The sequence below is a fragment of the Uloborus diversus genome, chromosome 10 (assembly GCF_026930045.1).
Source record: "Uloborus diversus isolate 005 chromosome 10, Udiv.v.3.1, whole genome shotgun sequence".
NCBI classification, from domain to species: domain Eukaryota; kingdom Metazoa; phylum Arthropoda; class Arachnida; order Araneae; family Uloboridae; genus Uloborus; species Uloborus diversus.
Genome location: NC_072740.1, coordinates 106,149,597 through 106,164,855, shown reverse-complemented (window position 1 = coordinate 106,164,855; position 15,259 = coordinate 106,149,597). Strand labels below are relative to the sequence as shown.

At 34.2% G+C, this 15,259-nt stretch overlaps 1 protein-coding gene across 2 annotated transcripts in view; it reads left to right on the top strand.

Annotated features, from left to right (window-relative positions):
• The window catches only part of LOC129231760 (dermonecrotic toxin StSicTox-betaIB1i-like), a 177,288-nt gene extending 165,669 nt beyond the window's left edge, over positions 1-11,619 (top strand). For both annotated transcript variants that reach the window (XM_054866129.1, XM_054866128.1), the window contains one exon: positions 10,545-11,619. In XM_054866129.1, the coding sequence (XP_054722104.1) occupies positions 10,545-10,779 (235 nt within the window). In that variant the 3' untranslated portion in view covers positions 10,780-11,619. The remainder of the gene's footprint in view (positions 1-10,544) is intronic.
• The last annotated feature ends 3,640 nt before the right edge of the window (positions 11,620-15,259 follow it).

Genomic DNA, 15,259 nt, shown 5'->3' with positions numbered 1-15,259 from the left:
CCCAGCAATTGCTTAGAAAATACTTGTGGGATTAGATTATTTTGCGTTTATACTCGCATAGTAATGGTCAATCGCATTATCTAGACATTACTCTATAAAAACGATTGTTTTAAACATGCGTTGATTACATCGGAATAACTGGTAATGTCTGCCGGAAGTCCCCAGACAGTATTCAGACAACTTCGCCAAAAAGTTTATCGTTGCCATTCAAATCTTGCACAATCCTATGATGTGCTTCGAATGAATGCTTTTACTCATGAGCCATAGTACACTTATCCCAAAATTTAATTTCACTCTCTTGCAACAATATAGCCATTCCACGTTTTTTTTTCCCTTTAAGGTTACACATTGCGTTTTGTTTGTTATGAAAATCTAATAGACAACTTTAAAACTGAATGTGCTGTTCGTCTACCATCTAAAAAAAGTAGCAGCAATGCCTGACGATGCAATTGTCACTGCAATTTTCTTTTGCGAGCGTATCTTTGCAAGAATGAATGATATTAAAATTCTCTTGGGGAACAAAATAAAGAAAATAATTGTTTTCCGCTTAAATTCATTAACCTTCCTGAAATTAACCTAGAATGTTTTTGAAGAATTCAGTAGTCTTCTTGGTGAAAGGCAGTTATGATTCTGGCACCTTCAGAGAAGCCTAACGCAGGTTTAGTATTATGGGCTGGAACCTTCCTGCTTTTCTGAGAAAGCTCTCAAAGCATCAATGCACGCATTGCCAACGCGAAGACAGACTCTCAAGCAGGTATCTGGAATAAAACTCCTCTGCAATTCTCACATAACTTCTTGATCCAGATATTTTTTCGCACTCATTGGGTGTTGAGTCAATCTGGGCGAACCATAATCGCTCTGAAACCGATACACCTATTAAATACGTTTAATTAATCTTGATACTGGTGGAGAAAAATATTTTTCACAACGGTGTGAATTCTGCAATTTGTAGCAATTCAAGGCTACGTTTTGAAAAATATAGTTGATTTTCTCAGGAAGTGAATAATAACCTGTAATATCCCGAAACGTTATATGGAAATTCTAAGCAACATTTCTAAATTTTTTGTCATGGTGTTTTTAGTAGTAAGTCATACGATGTCGGAGTTATATCGATTAATTAACTTACACCGCCATCTATTAGGAATTTTTAGAACTAAACAATTAATTCACACTATTATTGCATAATTAATATGAAATTTGCAATAAAAAATTATGAAAACTATCCTATCTTTTAAGTTGGACCAAATGACACATAGATATGAAATTTGAGAAAAATCGGTTGAGTAGTTTCGGAGTTTACCCCGAACAAACATCGTGACACGAGATTTTTATATATATAGACTAGCGGACCCAGCCACGCGTTGCTGTGGCTGAGAATGGAAATAATTTTTTGTTCATTATTTTTAAACGATTAAATTAATATTTTTAACAAAGCTGGAAAAAGATCATTTGATTTTAAATCACAGGGAATTGAGAATGCTCGAGTTTGGCCGAAGTACAAACTTTTTTAATTTGGTAAGTATTAACTAAATTTCCTATAGTAAAAGCATTACTTTACCATACTTACCTTTAGTAAATTTAGTAAGTACGTACTTCGGCCAAACGTGCAAAATAACTTAAAAGTGATAGGTAAAGTACCGGAATGTTGAACTTGAGCATTAACCAAAATACAAATTTTTGTATGTACATTTTATTCATCTAAGCTTTAACTATAGTTTTTAATCAATGACTTCTCACAAAATACACCAAATAAATTGATAAGTTATAAAAATTTAACTTTATAAATAAAGTAAATAACATTGATCTCAAAATATTGTTTCGATTGTTTGAAATTATTAAAATTGAAAATTGTCTTTTTACTAATTTTTTCACAATATTTTTGTTAATCTGTATTTTGCTTACACGAATAGATATGACGGTTTTTCCTTTAAAATTTCCCGTGAAAATTGTTGCTTCAAGAACATTTCCGGTGATGCTTTTGATAACTATAAATGTATATTTTCAAAATTTAGATGGAATTAAATTATGCAGAAGATTAATCGGTGAACAGATTTTCAGCTGGAGATTGTGTGGTGTCATTCCTGGAATTCCAGAGAATTTAAAGTTCAGTTGGAAACTTTTCGGATTCGTTCTCGTCTACAATTGCATCGATTGATTTAAATGACTTCAAATTACCGGGCAACAAATGTTGCATTTCAAAATTAATTGCGTTTGTACAAACGTTTCTTGCTGCCCAAATAGCGCGATCAAAGAGGCAATTATGATTTAAAAAAAAATTGATGTATCCGGGAATACGCTCTTAATTAGTTCACTTTTCGTCTCAACAGCAAAGCAGAAATTGTGTCCCGCTATTTTATGTACTGTGTATTTTGATACAGTTCGATTTCACCGTTTCCAATACTCAGCAATTGCTTAGAAAATACTTAAGCGAATAGATAATTGTGCATTTGTACTTGCATGTTTACGGTCAATCGCATTATATCGGCATTACGCTATAAAAACGATTGTTTTAAACATGCGTTGATTTAATCGGAATAACTGGTAATGTTTACCGAAAGTCCCCAAACAGTATACAGACAATACCATCTAAAAGTTTATCGTTGCCTTTCAAATCTTGCCTACTCCTATTCTCTGCTTCAAATAAATGCTTTTGCTCATGGGCCATAGTACACTTACCCAAAATTATAATTGCACTCTTTTGCAACACTACAGCCATTCCGCGTTTTTTCTTTAATATTACACATTGCGTTTGGCTTGTTATATATCTAATAGGCAACTTTAAAGCTAAATTTGCTGTTCGTCTACCATCTAAACAATATCTAGCAGCAATGCCTGACAATGCAATTTTCTGTTGCGACCGTATCTTGCCAAGAACTTATGATATCAAATATGTCTTTAATAAAAAGAAAGAAAGAAAAGGTTTCCGCTCAACTTCAGTAACCTTCCAGAGATTATCCTGCATTCTTTTTCAAGAATTCGGTAGTTTTCTTGGTTTAAACCGGTTATGTGTCTGGCACCTTCAGAGACGCCAAACGTACGCTTAATATAAAAGCTTGGCGCATCCAAGAAAGCGCTGCTAGCGTTACTGCAATGTTTGCCAAAGCTAAGACAGAGACTACCAAGCGAGTAGGTCGAATGCAACTCGTGCAAAGCTTCGTGCTCCAGACATTTTTTCTCTTTCAACGGGAGCAACGTTTATCTGGACGAACCGTTATCGAACACAAACCGACACATTTATTAAATAGGTTTAGTTAATCTTGATACTGGTAGGAAAAAATATTTTTTTACATAAGTGAGAAACCCTGCAATTTGTAGCAATTCAGGAAACGTTTTGACAAAGATAGTTTATTTTACTCAAGAAGTTAATAAAAACCTGTAAAATCCCGAAACGTTCTACGAAATCGATAAGTAACGTTTTTTTATCATAGTGTTTTAGCAGTAAAATATACAACGTTAGAGTTATATCGATTAATTAACTTACACCGCCATCTATTAAAATTTTTTACAACTAAACAATTGATTCACCTATTCTTGTATAATTAATATTGAATTTGCAATAAAAAATTATAAAAACTATCCTATCTTTTAAGTTGGACCAAATGACACATAGGTATGGAATTTGATAAAAATCGGTTAAATAGTTTCGGAGTTTAGCCCGAACAAACATCGTGACACGAGATTTTTATATATATAGATATATATAAACCCTCAAAAAGTTGACGCAGAGTCACAACAGATCTCCGAGTTTTTTCTCTATAATTACACACACTTATGAATGAAAAAATAATAATAAAAATCTTATACCAAGTGCTACAGTTTTTAAAGATGTTATGAATTTTGGAACATGAAATTGTACATAAGTATCCCTTTACTGCCCTGGTACAATTTAAGACTACACTTTCTTTTGAAAAAACAATGACACCCCTTTTGCGAATTAGTTCCTAAATAATCGGCAATGATCCTTTAGAAGCATATGGAGACATATGATCATCTTTGAACTCAGTGCTGCCCATCCACCTCCCCCCCCCCCCCAAATATCGTGAGGATTTCGCAAGAGCAAACCAACAAAAAAAGGAGAAAAAAAATGCCCTTAAAAGTACCCTCCTAAAAAATTTTATGGTGCAGTTTGCATCATAACTTCCTGCTTAGTAAGCACTTCAGTTGAATTAGTTGCAACGAAAATCTCCAACCTGTTGAGTTTTTCTAGTTGCATTTATGTTTTCGAACAGAAATGAAATAGAGGGAATTAATTTATTGCAATCCGTGATTTAATTATTGCGCAAGGCGACTTTTCCTCTTTTGTGTGTAACATGAAATGTTAACTTTTACAGAGATATTGTTTTACTTTCGATATCTTGCTTTAAGGTGTATTTACTTCAGATATGCCTTACTGAAATTTCGGAGCAGCATATCTTGCTTATTCATCTTTGCGAAAAATTTAACTCTTTTTGCAGTTCCAAAACCCACATGTTCATCTTAAAAGATAATCTCACAACCGAAAGTAATGAAAGAGTTTATTCTAGGGAACACACCTGTAGAAAAAGAACTTCAATCGATTTTTGGGTTCATCGATGTTAGTATCGCCATCTGGTGTTCTTGGAACACACCACAAACATTTCAAATTGTTTCACCTTTTCACAGTAAGTTTTTCCCCCCCAAATAGTAAAGTGATAACACTATTTCATAGAAGCAAAAAACTCGGGCAGATTACATTTATTGCAATTCCTGTTCTAAAGTACTAATTTTATGTCCTGCTAGGAGTATATTTTGATGACTATTGCATCCTGACCTCATAAAGCTTAATATGGAGCTAAAGTTCAAAAATTATTAATGGCTCCACTCTTAACTTTTTCCAGATTCCAGTACCAGAACGCCAACTAATTGAGTCTCAACTACAGGATGCGATTATCCAAATGGCGGCTTAGGAAGCTTGCACCAATTTCCTAATCCCTCCCCCCCCCCCCAAAGAAATTCTAGTCTTCGCTTTTAAATGCATTTCTGAAGAGATTGCAAACATTAGAACTACATGAAATACACCGCCAACTCAGTTATTCCATCCGAGGATTGCATTTTCATGCTTTTTAGCACTCATCAGCCCAGAATAGGAGGAAACTAAACGGGAGACGGAAAACCTCTTAAAGCAGCCAAGAGAGTGAAACAAACTGGTAGCTGATGTAGAATTAGCACACCAGACTGGGGGGTGACCGCATCAATGGTGCGGTTCAACTCAAAGAATGAAGGCAAAGCTAAATATTTTGCAGGAAGTTAACGCCCTAAGCCAGGGCTAAGACAGAAGTACATTGAAACCTTTGTACGTTGACAACTTGCGGTGCAGTACTTTAGTGGTCAAGTTAGGCGGTCAACAGATATGTGGTCAACTTACAACGGGCTTGTTATATGATTCTCTGCCAAATTTGGTGCATACCGGTGTCAAGATAGACAGGTGATCAACTTACAAGGATGGTCAACTTTACAGGTTTTACTGTACATGTAGTTCTGCCTTGCCCCTGGCTTAGGGCGGTAACTTATTACATTAGAACTAGTTCAAGTGTTTTCTTTTGGGGAGAGGGGAGGAGGGTTGATAATTTTAGAAAGCGCGGATATATTTTATAAAATGTGGTGACATGTAAGGCTCCTATATCAGGGAGCTGACTTATCCGACATTTTGACTCCAAAATTGTCGGGCAAAAAAAAAAAAAAAAAAGTATTTGTACAAAAGTCTCATTGAAGAAAAATGGTGTCCAATCTTTAAATGTGTTGCCTGATTGATGATTGATTATTTTTTTCTGTAGATGAAGGCGATTTAATTAATATTAATTAATAACAAATAAGGTGAAAATGAGGTATAATCTAGTAAACATTTCCAGATTCACTTTCGTTGAATTTGTGAACTAAGTTATCTTTCTAGACTCACCTTAAATGATATTTTACTCAACTTATCATCAATTGCTTTAAGACATAGCAACCAATGAATATTATAACGTATTTATAAATACTAGAAACGAGGTTGGATCCAAAATGTTGGATAAGTCAGCCTGTCTTTTTCAAGGTACTCTAGTCACATGCTGTTTTTAAATGTGAGATTTTATCCTTCTCAGGTGCCCTCTTCACACTTCGTGCCCTCCCCCCCCCCCTTGAGCCGAAAATAACAATTTATTAGTGAACTATTTTGATAAATATTAGTAATCAGCTGTTTGGTAAAGACGTCGGGATCGAAGACTCTAAAATTCTTGAAGTTGGAGTCGGTTATTTTTCCTCTGATTCTGACTTGCGATAAATATACTTCATACGCAGGCCCGGATTTGCGCATCCGCTGACAATGCAGCGCGGCGGAGGGGAGGGGGCTCGTCCTTAAAGGATCCAACGACATACGGAAATTGAGAAAAAACTAGCACTGAGACCATTGCAAATATACACTGCTGGCCTTTGGGGGGGGGGGCTCCTATTGTTGCAGGGGGGGCAAAATGTATAGATCCAAGCCTGTTCATAACATGGGGCGTTTTCATAATTTTGCCTAGCAAGACAAATATCAAAGGTGTATATTATACAACATATAAAATGTAATAAAATTAATGTTAAGCTTAGCGTGGCTTTGTGATTTGTGAAAGAGAAAAATTTTAAAAAGAAAATTTTTCTTACACTTATTATATGCATGTTGCTATTAGTTCAATTTGAAATTTGTCAAATTGTTTAAAACTTTAGCTCCACATTAGGAAGCATTAAATATTGTCGCCGTTGGCATTTGTTATGCCTCCTTTTGAAAAAGAATTACTATTACAATCACTTATTATGCTATCATATAGCTGTGCATACCACATACCATGGCTCTTAAACCTGTAATAATTATAAACTTATCATGTGCGTAACCCGACGTAATTTGAGATGCATGTAGGTAGCTCTTATTGATCTAAAAGAAGAAAGTTAATTACCATTCTCGAAGAGCCTGGAGACACAGACCTATCCGACATTACGGGTTTCAGAGAGCTTTGGATTCAGCCTTGTTTTAAATATTTGGAAATACGTTATTGTACCTGGTTGCAATTTCTTAAAGAAACTGATGATAAGTTGAGTCAAACGCAATATTCAACAAATCTAGCAAGGTACAGGATGTCCTGAGAAAGAATGACTGTTTTTAAAAATTTATAGCAGAGAAACGGTAAATGATAAAAAAATAATTCTTGCAGAAAATTCATGTGGTGGGCCGTAAAATTTTTCCCCCCTGAGTTTCAAATTTTAGTTGAAAATTCTTGCAATAGATGGCGCTGCAGATAGTAAACCGGTAAATCAAAAATAAGATGGAAAATTATACCATAATTTTTCGAAAAAAATGAACGAAAGATCTAAACAATATTTTCAAACAATCGTCAGCTGTGTTCCCATGTCGCAATCGGAGGAAACATTGGTGAACTTCAATTCATCTTTTTTGACTTGGCGGCTTGCTATGTGCAGCACCATCTATTGAAACATTTTTGAACTAAAATTTGGAACTCTGAGGGGGAAAAATTTAGCTCCCACCGCATGAATTTTCGGCAAGGATTTCTTTTTTGTCATTAACCGTTCTCTTGTTATCAATTTTTGAAAACAGTCAGCCTTTTTCAGGATACCCTGTATTTAATTTCTTAAATTAAACGCTAGAATGCCGAAAAATGTTTTGGAACACTTTTGGGAACAAAATCCCGGATGAGGCAGCGCCGCTAATGTAGTGGACTTACATCAGCCTAGAATCTCTTGAAAACAAAAGGCTGACTTATCCGCCATTTTGATTCCGAGGCAACTTTTAGTCCAACCTTGTTTCTAGTATTTATAGATACGTTACAATATTCATTGGTTGCTATGTCGTAAAACAACTGATGATAAGTTGAGCAAAATAACGCTCAAGGAAAATCTAGGAATATAATTTAGTTCATAAATCAACAAAAAGTTGTCGGGAAATTTTTACTGTAATAAACCTCATTTTCACACTTTATTTTTTTTTAATTTGTATTAATTAAATCTTCTTAATTTACAGAATAAAATAAGCAAACATGTATCAGGCAACACATCTGAAGCTTAGTCACCAGTTTTCTGCAACGAGGCTTTTGTACAAATACTAACTTTGAACCCTTGCGAATTTGGAACCAAATCAGTGGATGAATCGGTTCCCCTTATGTAGTGGTCTTTCCCCAGCTTAAACAAAAACAGCTGTGTAACAGCTTATATCGTTTTAGAAGTGATACACAAAAATTTCTCTTTTTATTTAAAACATTTTTTTTTATTTTTTTTTTTTTTTAGAATTGCTCTACATGATTTTTAATGAAAAATTATTTACAGAAAAATAAAACTACAAAACTATTTGTTACCAAACGAATGCTAATGCCCGTGGAAAATCATGCAAGTAATCAGTTGATGGCTTGCATCTGTTTCTCTCGAAACTTGCTTATAGTTGCTACTTGCGAGCCATAGTTTGTGTTTAAGACGTCTGTTTTTTCCAACAAGGGAAAAACAAGTTAAGAGACGCTGCTTTTACAATTTTAACGCAACTATATTAGCACATGAACATATATTTTTATTCTTTCATAAAACATAGGTGTATATGGAAAGTTATGTGAACCACAACACATGGTTAAAGCAAAAGGCGTGCTCACAAACACAATAAATGAACGTATAACTATTCTCAAAGATATAAATATTCTGTTACGAAACAATAAATGCATGAGCAATGTTTGACGAATGATACGTGAATATCTGTGACTCCTCGAAAACACTTATTTCTGTTGTTAGCATCTAATTGTTTTCCGTTTTACTTTAAAGCAAAACAAACTACGCAGCATTTTTAAGTATCACATAATATTTTTCAAACGACATATGTGTTACAAACTCAGAGAGTGCACTAGTTAGAACTATTCTATTGTTACGATAAATTTCGAAATTACGTTAACGTTTACTGAGTGTTTAACATAGTCAGTTAAACTTTAAATGTAATTTGCTTGGAAAATATCGCCGCAAACCAACTTTATCAATCAGAAATAAATAAATATCTTTGTTCAGAAAACTAAAAAAAGGGATAACAATGTTAAATCGTACAAATGTTCAGATAACTATAGACTCGTGTTTCAGGGCTTAACGGAACCTCTATTTCAAGACGAAAAATTAGCTTATAGATGTAAAAGCATCTAATAGGATATCTTTAAATATGTACATTTTACATCCGTAACGACAGACATCCTTAAGGATGTCTTTACCTCCAAAAGTTCACTTTTTGCATTGGAACAGGGGTTCCTTGGCGCCTCGGAATACGTGTCTGTAGTTATCTGCAAATTTGTGCGATTTAAAGTTGCTATAGTTCCTTTTACTTTCAAATTTATTATTATTATTATTATTATTGTTATTATTATTACTAGAAAAATGGCGCGTCAAGATATGACGTATGAAAATTGTTTCTACATTTTTGAATGAAGCAATTGCCTGTTTGATGATTTGATTGTTATGATTGAAATTTTAACCCTAACTCCATTGGATTAACCCTAAACTCCAGTAGATAGTGTTCATTGTTGACCACTTTTTTGTTTCTTTACTCTCCTGAAATTATACAGTCTTACCAGTAAAGCAGTTAAGTTACCGGATCCAGTTCAGCCTTGTCACGCTAAAGCCTTTCCCTGCATGCAAATCATTACCAAAACATGTTATCAAATTATCATGCGGTGGCGCTAGTTTCATTTTTGATGACATCAGGAGTGTTACTCGATCATTGGCCATTGTATATATGAGGATTATTCTTTCCTTTTCGCAAAAACTTTTAAAAAAAAAAGAAAAAGGAACAAAATTCGGAAGTTTGTTTGATGCCTTAATACAATAAGTTTGCAATAATTTCAAATGTATGCTGCGAAAAGTTTAAAAATGACTTAATTTTACAAATGTTTCTGGAAAGAATTATCGCTTTAAAAGTGGAGCTACAAAGAGACATAGAAATCTTGTTCAATGCAGGGTGTTTTGAAAACGACTGACTGTTTTCAAAAATTTATAACAGGAAAACAGTTAATGATAAAAACGAATTCTTGCACAAAATTCATGTGGTTGGCCGTAAATTTTTTCTCTCAGAGTTCCAAATTTTAGTTCAAAAATGTTTCAATATATGGCGCTGCACATAGCCGGAAAGTCAAAATAGAATAATTAAAATTCAAGGATATTTTTTCTCCGATTGGGACATGGGATTGCAGCCGACGATTGTTTGAAAATATTGTTTTGTTCTTTTGTTCATTATTTTTGAAAAATTATGATGTAATTTTCTATATAATTTTTAGATTTACGGGCTTACCATCCGCAGCGCCATCTATTGGAAAAATTTTCCACTAAAATTTGGGCCCTGGGGGGGGGGATTTTTGACCCACCACATGAATTTTCTGCAAGAATTTTTTTTTTTATCATTTACCGTTTTCCTGTTATAAATTTTTAAAAACAGTCAGTCTTTTTCAGGACACCTTGCAGCATCTTATAACAACATCATTTCTTTACAGTGATTAAATTTTTGTTTAAATTAATGATTTCCTCAACTTTTATTTTTGTAGGTTAGGTGTTGATGGAATGATTACAAATTATCCAGATCGCTTGGTAAGCGTTTTAGAAGAAGATGAATTCGCTGGAAAACTGAGATTAGCCACTTATGAAGATGTCCCTTGGTCTAAATACTCCAGACGTACAGAAGATCTCATTACTGGTAGCCATCAAGCTCGGGGTGGGAATTTAACTCATGAAGATTTCATGCGAGAGGATGACGACGAGTTGTTGTACAATTGTGAATGATTTTTTGCTTCACTCCTTTTATCATCTCTCTGACAACATTATCAAACATTTGGTCTCGGAATTTCTTCAGACTGAATGTTTCACATGGTTTCATTCATTTAAGAGAGAAATTGAAATTCAGCTGGCCCCGATGAGGGAACTAATTTAAAGCATTTAGTTGCTTCGATACAACGTAGTCCTTTGTTATTCTTAGGGATAAAACCCCTAAAAGAGGACAGGCCGACTTAACCGACATTTTGGCTCCGAAGCGGTTTTGGACCCACCCTGTTTCCAGTATTTATAAATGCGTTATAACATTTACTGGTTGCTATGTCGTAAAACAATTAATGTGCAGTTAAGTAAAATGTCACTTAACGTCAATCTAAAATGATAACAATTCACAAATTCAACAAAAATGTTTCGGGAAATGTTTCCTATAATGAATGTGACTTCCACACCTAATTTGTTTTCTAACTTGTATTAATTAAATCTTTTTATTTATAGAAAAAAATAAGCAGACATCAGTCAGGCAACTCAGCTAAAGCTGGGCACCAGTTTTCTGCAACGTGGCTTTTTTTTTATATAAAAACTAATTTTGTGCCCCTGCAATTTTGGAATCAAAATGTCGGATTTGTCAGCTCCCTTTATATAGTGGTCTTAGGAGAAAAGCGTGAAGTACGAAAGAAGGGCCGTGTTGAAATTCGGAAAGTATTCAGTTACAGTGTTTTTAAGGCAAGTAAACACTACTGTTTGTTTCATTTTGTGATGCAAAACTGTACTTTTAATAAAGAATAGAGTACGGTTTACACAACAATTCCTCCAATGTTTTCTTTTTTTAAAACTCATCTAAAATAAAGTACTTTTGGGGCAGGGCTGTAAGTTTCTTTTATTTTCTTATTTTAAAATTTTATTTAGCTATTTATTTATTTCAACTCATTCAAAATGTAATACCAATTTTCCTGTTTGCAGATGTTTGTGACGTATGTCAAGCTACACTGTAAAAAAGGGCTCAATATTCTATTCATAAAATATAAACCTTCCTATTTTTAATTACATTTTCAACTACATAGTCAATTATACTGACTGAAAATAATATCAAAATGTACCATACCCACAAACAACAATTCAGGTATGGATGTGGGACAAAGTGCATGAGCGGGGCAAAGTGAAATGTTGAAATATTTACCCTGCTTTTAGCACCACTTATCTGGTAATATTTTAAATATACAGGCTGCTTCAGTTACATGATTCTGAACTCTTAAGAGGGATAAGATGCATCCTGACGACTCTAAATCATATAGCAATTGACGGTCGGAAATGATTTCCCGACTAAGAAATTTTTGATTTGGCCGGGGGTATTCCAGACTGTTCGGAGTCTCATGCGCCGAAGATGTGAGGTGTGAATTATTGCGTGTGGAAAAAACTTCAAACATTTACTTGGATCCATGCAGCTTTTGCTTTTTTATATGTAAAATTGCAAAGATTTTTCACTTACGGTCTCTTTTTTATGATGCTTACTGTAACTTTTTCTCCAGTAACAAATGCTTTAATTTTAAAAGAGACTGAACTGTCTCCATAGCCCTACTCAGCAGGTAAACCACATCTGTGTTAGGTCCGGGGGACCCTGGGGTGCAAAGTAATGTGTACATCACCGCTTCAGGAAAGCATTTCAAGCCCCCACGCTATATGGTTTCTAGAGCCCCTTGAAAAGGACAGGCTGACCTATCTGACATTTTGGTTGCAAGGCAGATTTAAATCCAACCTCGTTTCTAGTATTTATAAATACGTTATAATATTCGCTGGTTGCTATGTCGTAAAATAGTTGATGATAAGTTGAGTAAAATGTCACTTAAGGTGAATCTAAAAAGATTCACCTTAAAGTTCATAAATTCAAGAAAAATGTATCGGGAAATGTTTACTGTAATAAACCTCATTTTCACACCTTATTATTTTTTTTTTTTTGAGCAATAACAATTGCTTATTGCTTTCATTTGACTGTCCTTGACGTTACGGTTCCTTTTTCAGCTTGGACCAGGGCTGCAGCACCGCCGTCCACCGGTGGCGGCGCGGCTGGTCCTGAGCACTGTTCACCGGAATCCCCTTTTGCTGGGCGGTGGCGTCCATGTCCTACACACGCATGCTCATATACACTCCCCTACGTGCGCACGCCTTTACACACATACACACGCCTACGTGCACACACGTAAGCCTACACACACACAACTATACACACGTAACCACCCAGGAGGAGGGACATGCTTGGGGGGGAGCCGTTTCTAGAAACAATAACTCTAATCAGTAGGGTCTTGTCGCAACTCGTGATTGCGAAAAACATAATTTGAATTCAAAGTTTCGGAATTCAAATTAGAATTAATTGGGGGAAGTAGGTCACAGATTTTAAGTTTTTTTTTTTTTTTTTAATTTGTATTAAATAAATCGTCTTCATCTACAGAATAAAATAGTCAAACATCCATCTTGGATACCAGTTTTCTGCAATGAAGCTTTTGCACTTATACCATTTTTTTCGCCCGACAATTCTGGAACCAAAATGTCGGATAAGTCAGCTCCTCTTGTATATTTTGAGTAGTCAGGATGCCCCTACCCCTCTTGGAAGTTCTGAAACACCCTGAATAGTTACACGTAGACTACTCCAGTTGGAAAAGCAACACCACCGAAGATTAAAGCATATAATAATACAGACAATTTTCAAAAATTGATACTCATATTTTAATATTTCGTTTTAAGTTAAAAAGTGTTTTTGTTATTATAAAATGAAAAAGTTCTTGTCATATTACAATCTAAAATTTTCACTGAGACCTTCTAATATTCGTTAATATTTATTAATTCGTTATAATTTATTTAGTTAATTTTCAGCGTATTTGTATTTCAATGCTTTGTAAAATTAGTCAAGTACACTCGGAGCAAAGTGAAATAGTTTATTTTGTTTACTCACTCAATATTTTGCTAAATAACTTACGTATTCATTTATCAATGAATCCAATTACCTTCCTTCATTTAGTAACTCACTTACTTATTCATTCATTCACTTATTTATTTATTAATTCATTATACTCACTTCTCATACTCACTTATTTATTTTTCATTATACATTAATTAATTTGTTTATTTAATTTTTCGTTCATTGTTTCAGAACATTTTCATTTCTTCATTAAACCTTTTATTTACTCATTTATTTGATCAAAAATACTTTTTATAATTGAATGGAAACAATTTCATCATCGGAAAGATGCTTTATTTTTCACTTTACCCCATGAAAGCACAAATTTACTGCCAAATAATAATAATAATAATAATAATAATAATAATAATGTTTCAATGCAAGTTCTATTATAAACTGCGATGTTCATTCTTTATGTACCGTAATTTTCAAAACAATTTTCCAACTTGTTCGTTTTGAAAAATCTCACTCATCTTAACTATTTCACTTTGCCTCCACAATCCCCTACTTAGAAGCAAAGGGGTGTAAGAGACAAAAAGTAGAAAATTGCAGATAACTTCCGCAAGTGCTAGAAGAAACACTGGAAATCTTTATACACTTTTTGAACACGAAAACTTGTTTGTACAATCTCTTTTTAGAATACTTGAAGCATACTTGTAGTTGTGTGATACATTTTTACAAGTTTCTGCTGCTACTTTTACAGCAATATCACGTGGTAAACGTTAGCCGCCGAACCACTCGCTCCCCTGACTCAAAGAAACAAAATTTCCAGTAGTATCATATTGAGAGATTTTATAACCAGGTAATTAAAAAAAAAGATGTTGAAATTATATTTGTAAAAGAAAGCGATGATTTCACAAGTGTGCCCGAATATGTTTCCAATCTGTTCTCAAATATTTTGTCGAGTTTAAATTTAACAAATATTCTGAATGGGACACAAAAAGCACTCTTTCGGAACATATGTTTCGTAATAATATTTCTAAAAGAAAGAGATGACTTCAGAAGCGTGCCCGAATGTGTTTCCAATATGTTCTCAAATGTGTTCCGGAATTTAATTTTAACAAATATTCTGGGTGGGACACATAAAGTACTCTTTCAAAACATGCTCTGAAATAACAATTGTTAAAAGAAAGCGATGATTTCACAAGCGTACCCGAATGTGCTTCCAATATGTTTTAAAATGTGTTCCGGAATTTAATTTTAACAAAATTCTGGGTGGGACACATAAGGTAATCTTTCGGAACAAATTCTTAACAATATTTCGGTATACTTTATTTTAGCGGAGCATACTCGGAAAACATTTTAGTGCATATTAAGGCGGCTGAAATACTTTTAAAGATAGAAAATGTTCCAAACATGTTTCCAATGTGTACTAGGAACTTTCAGTGATCACTCATGACCAGAGACCGACAAAAGATGCAAAATTTTCGGAGCGTGGAAAACAATAACACAGTGATTCTCAACCTGTGGGAGGCACACTCGAGGAGGGGTTCGAAAACATCCAAGAGAAAATAATATTTAAAAGAATTGATTAACTGACTG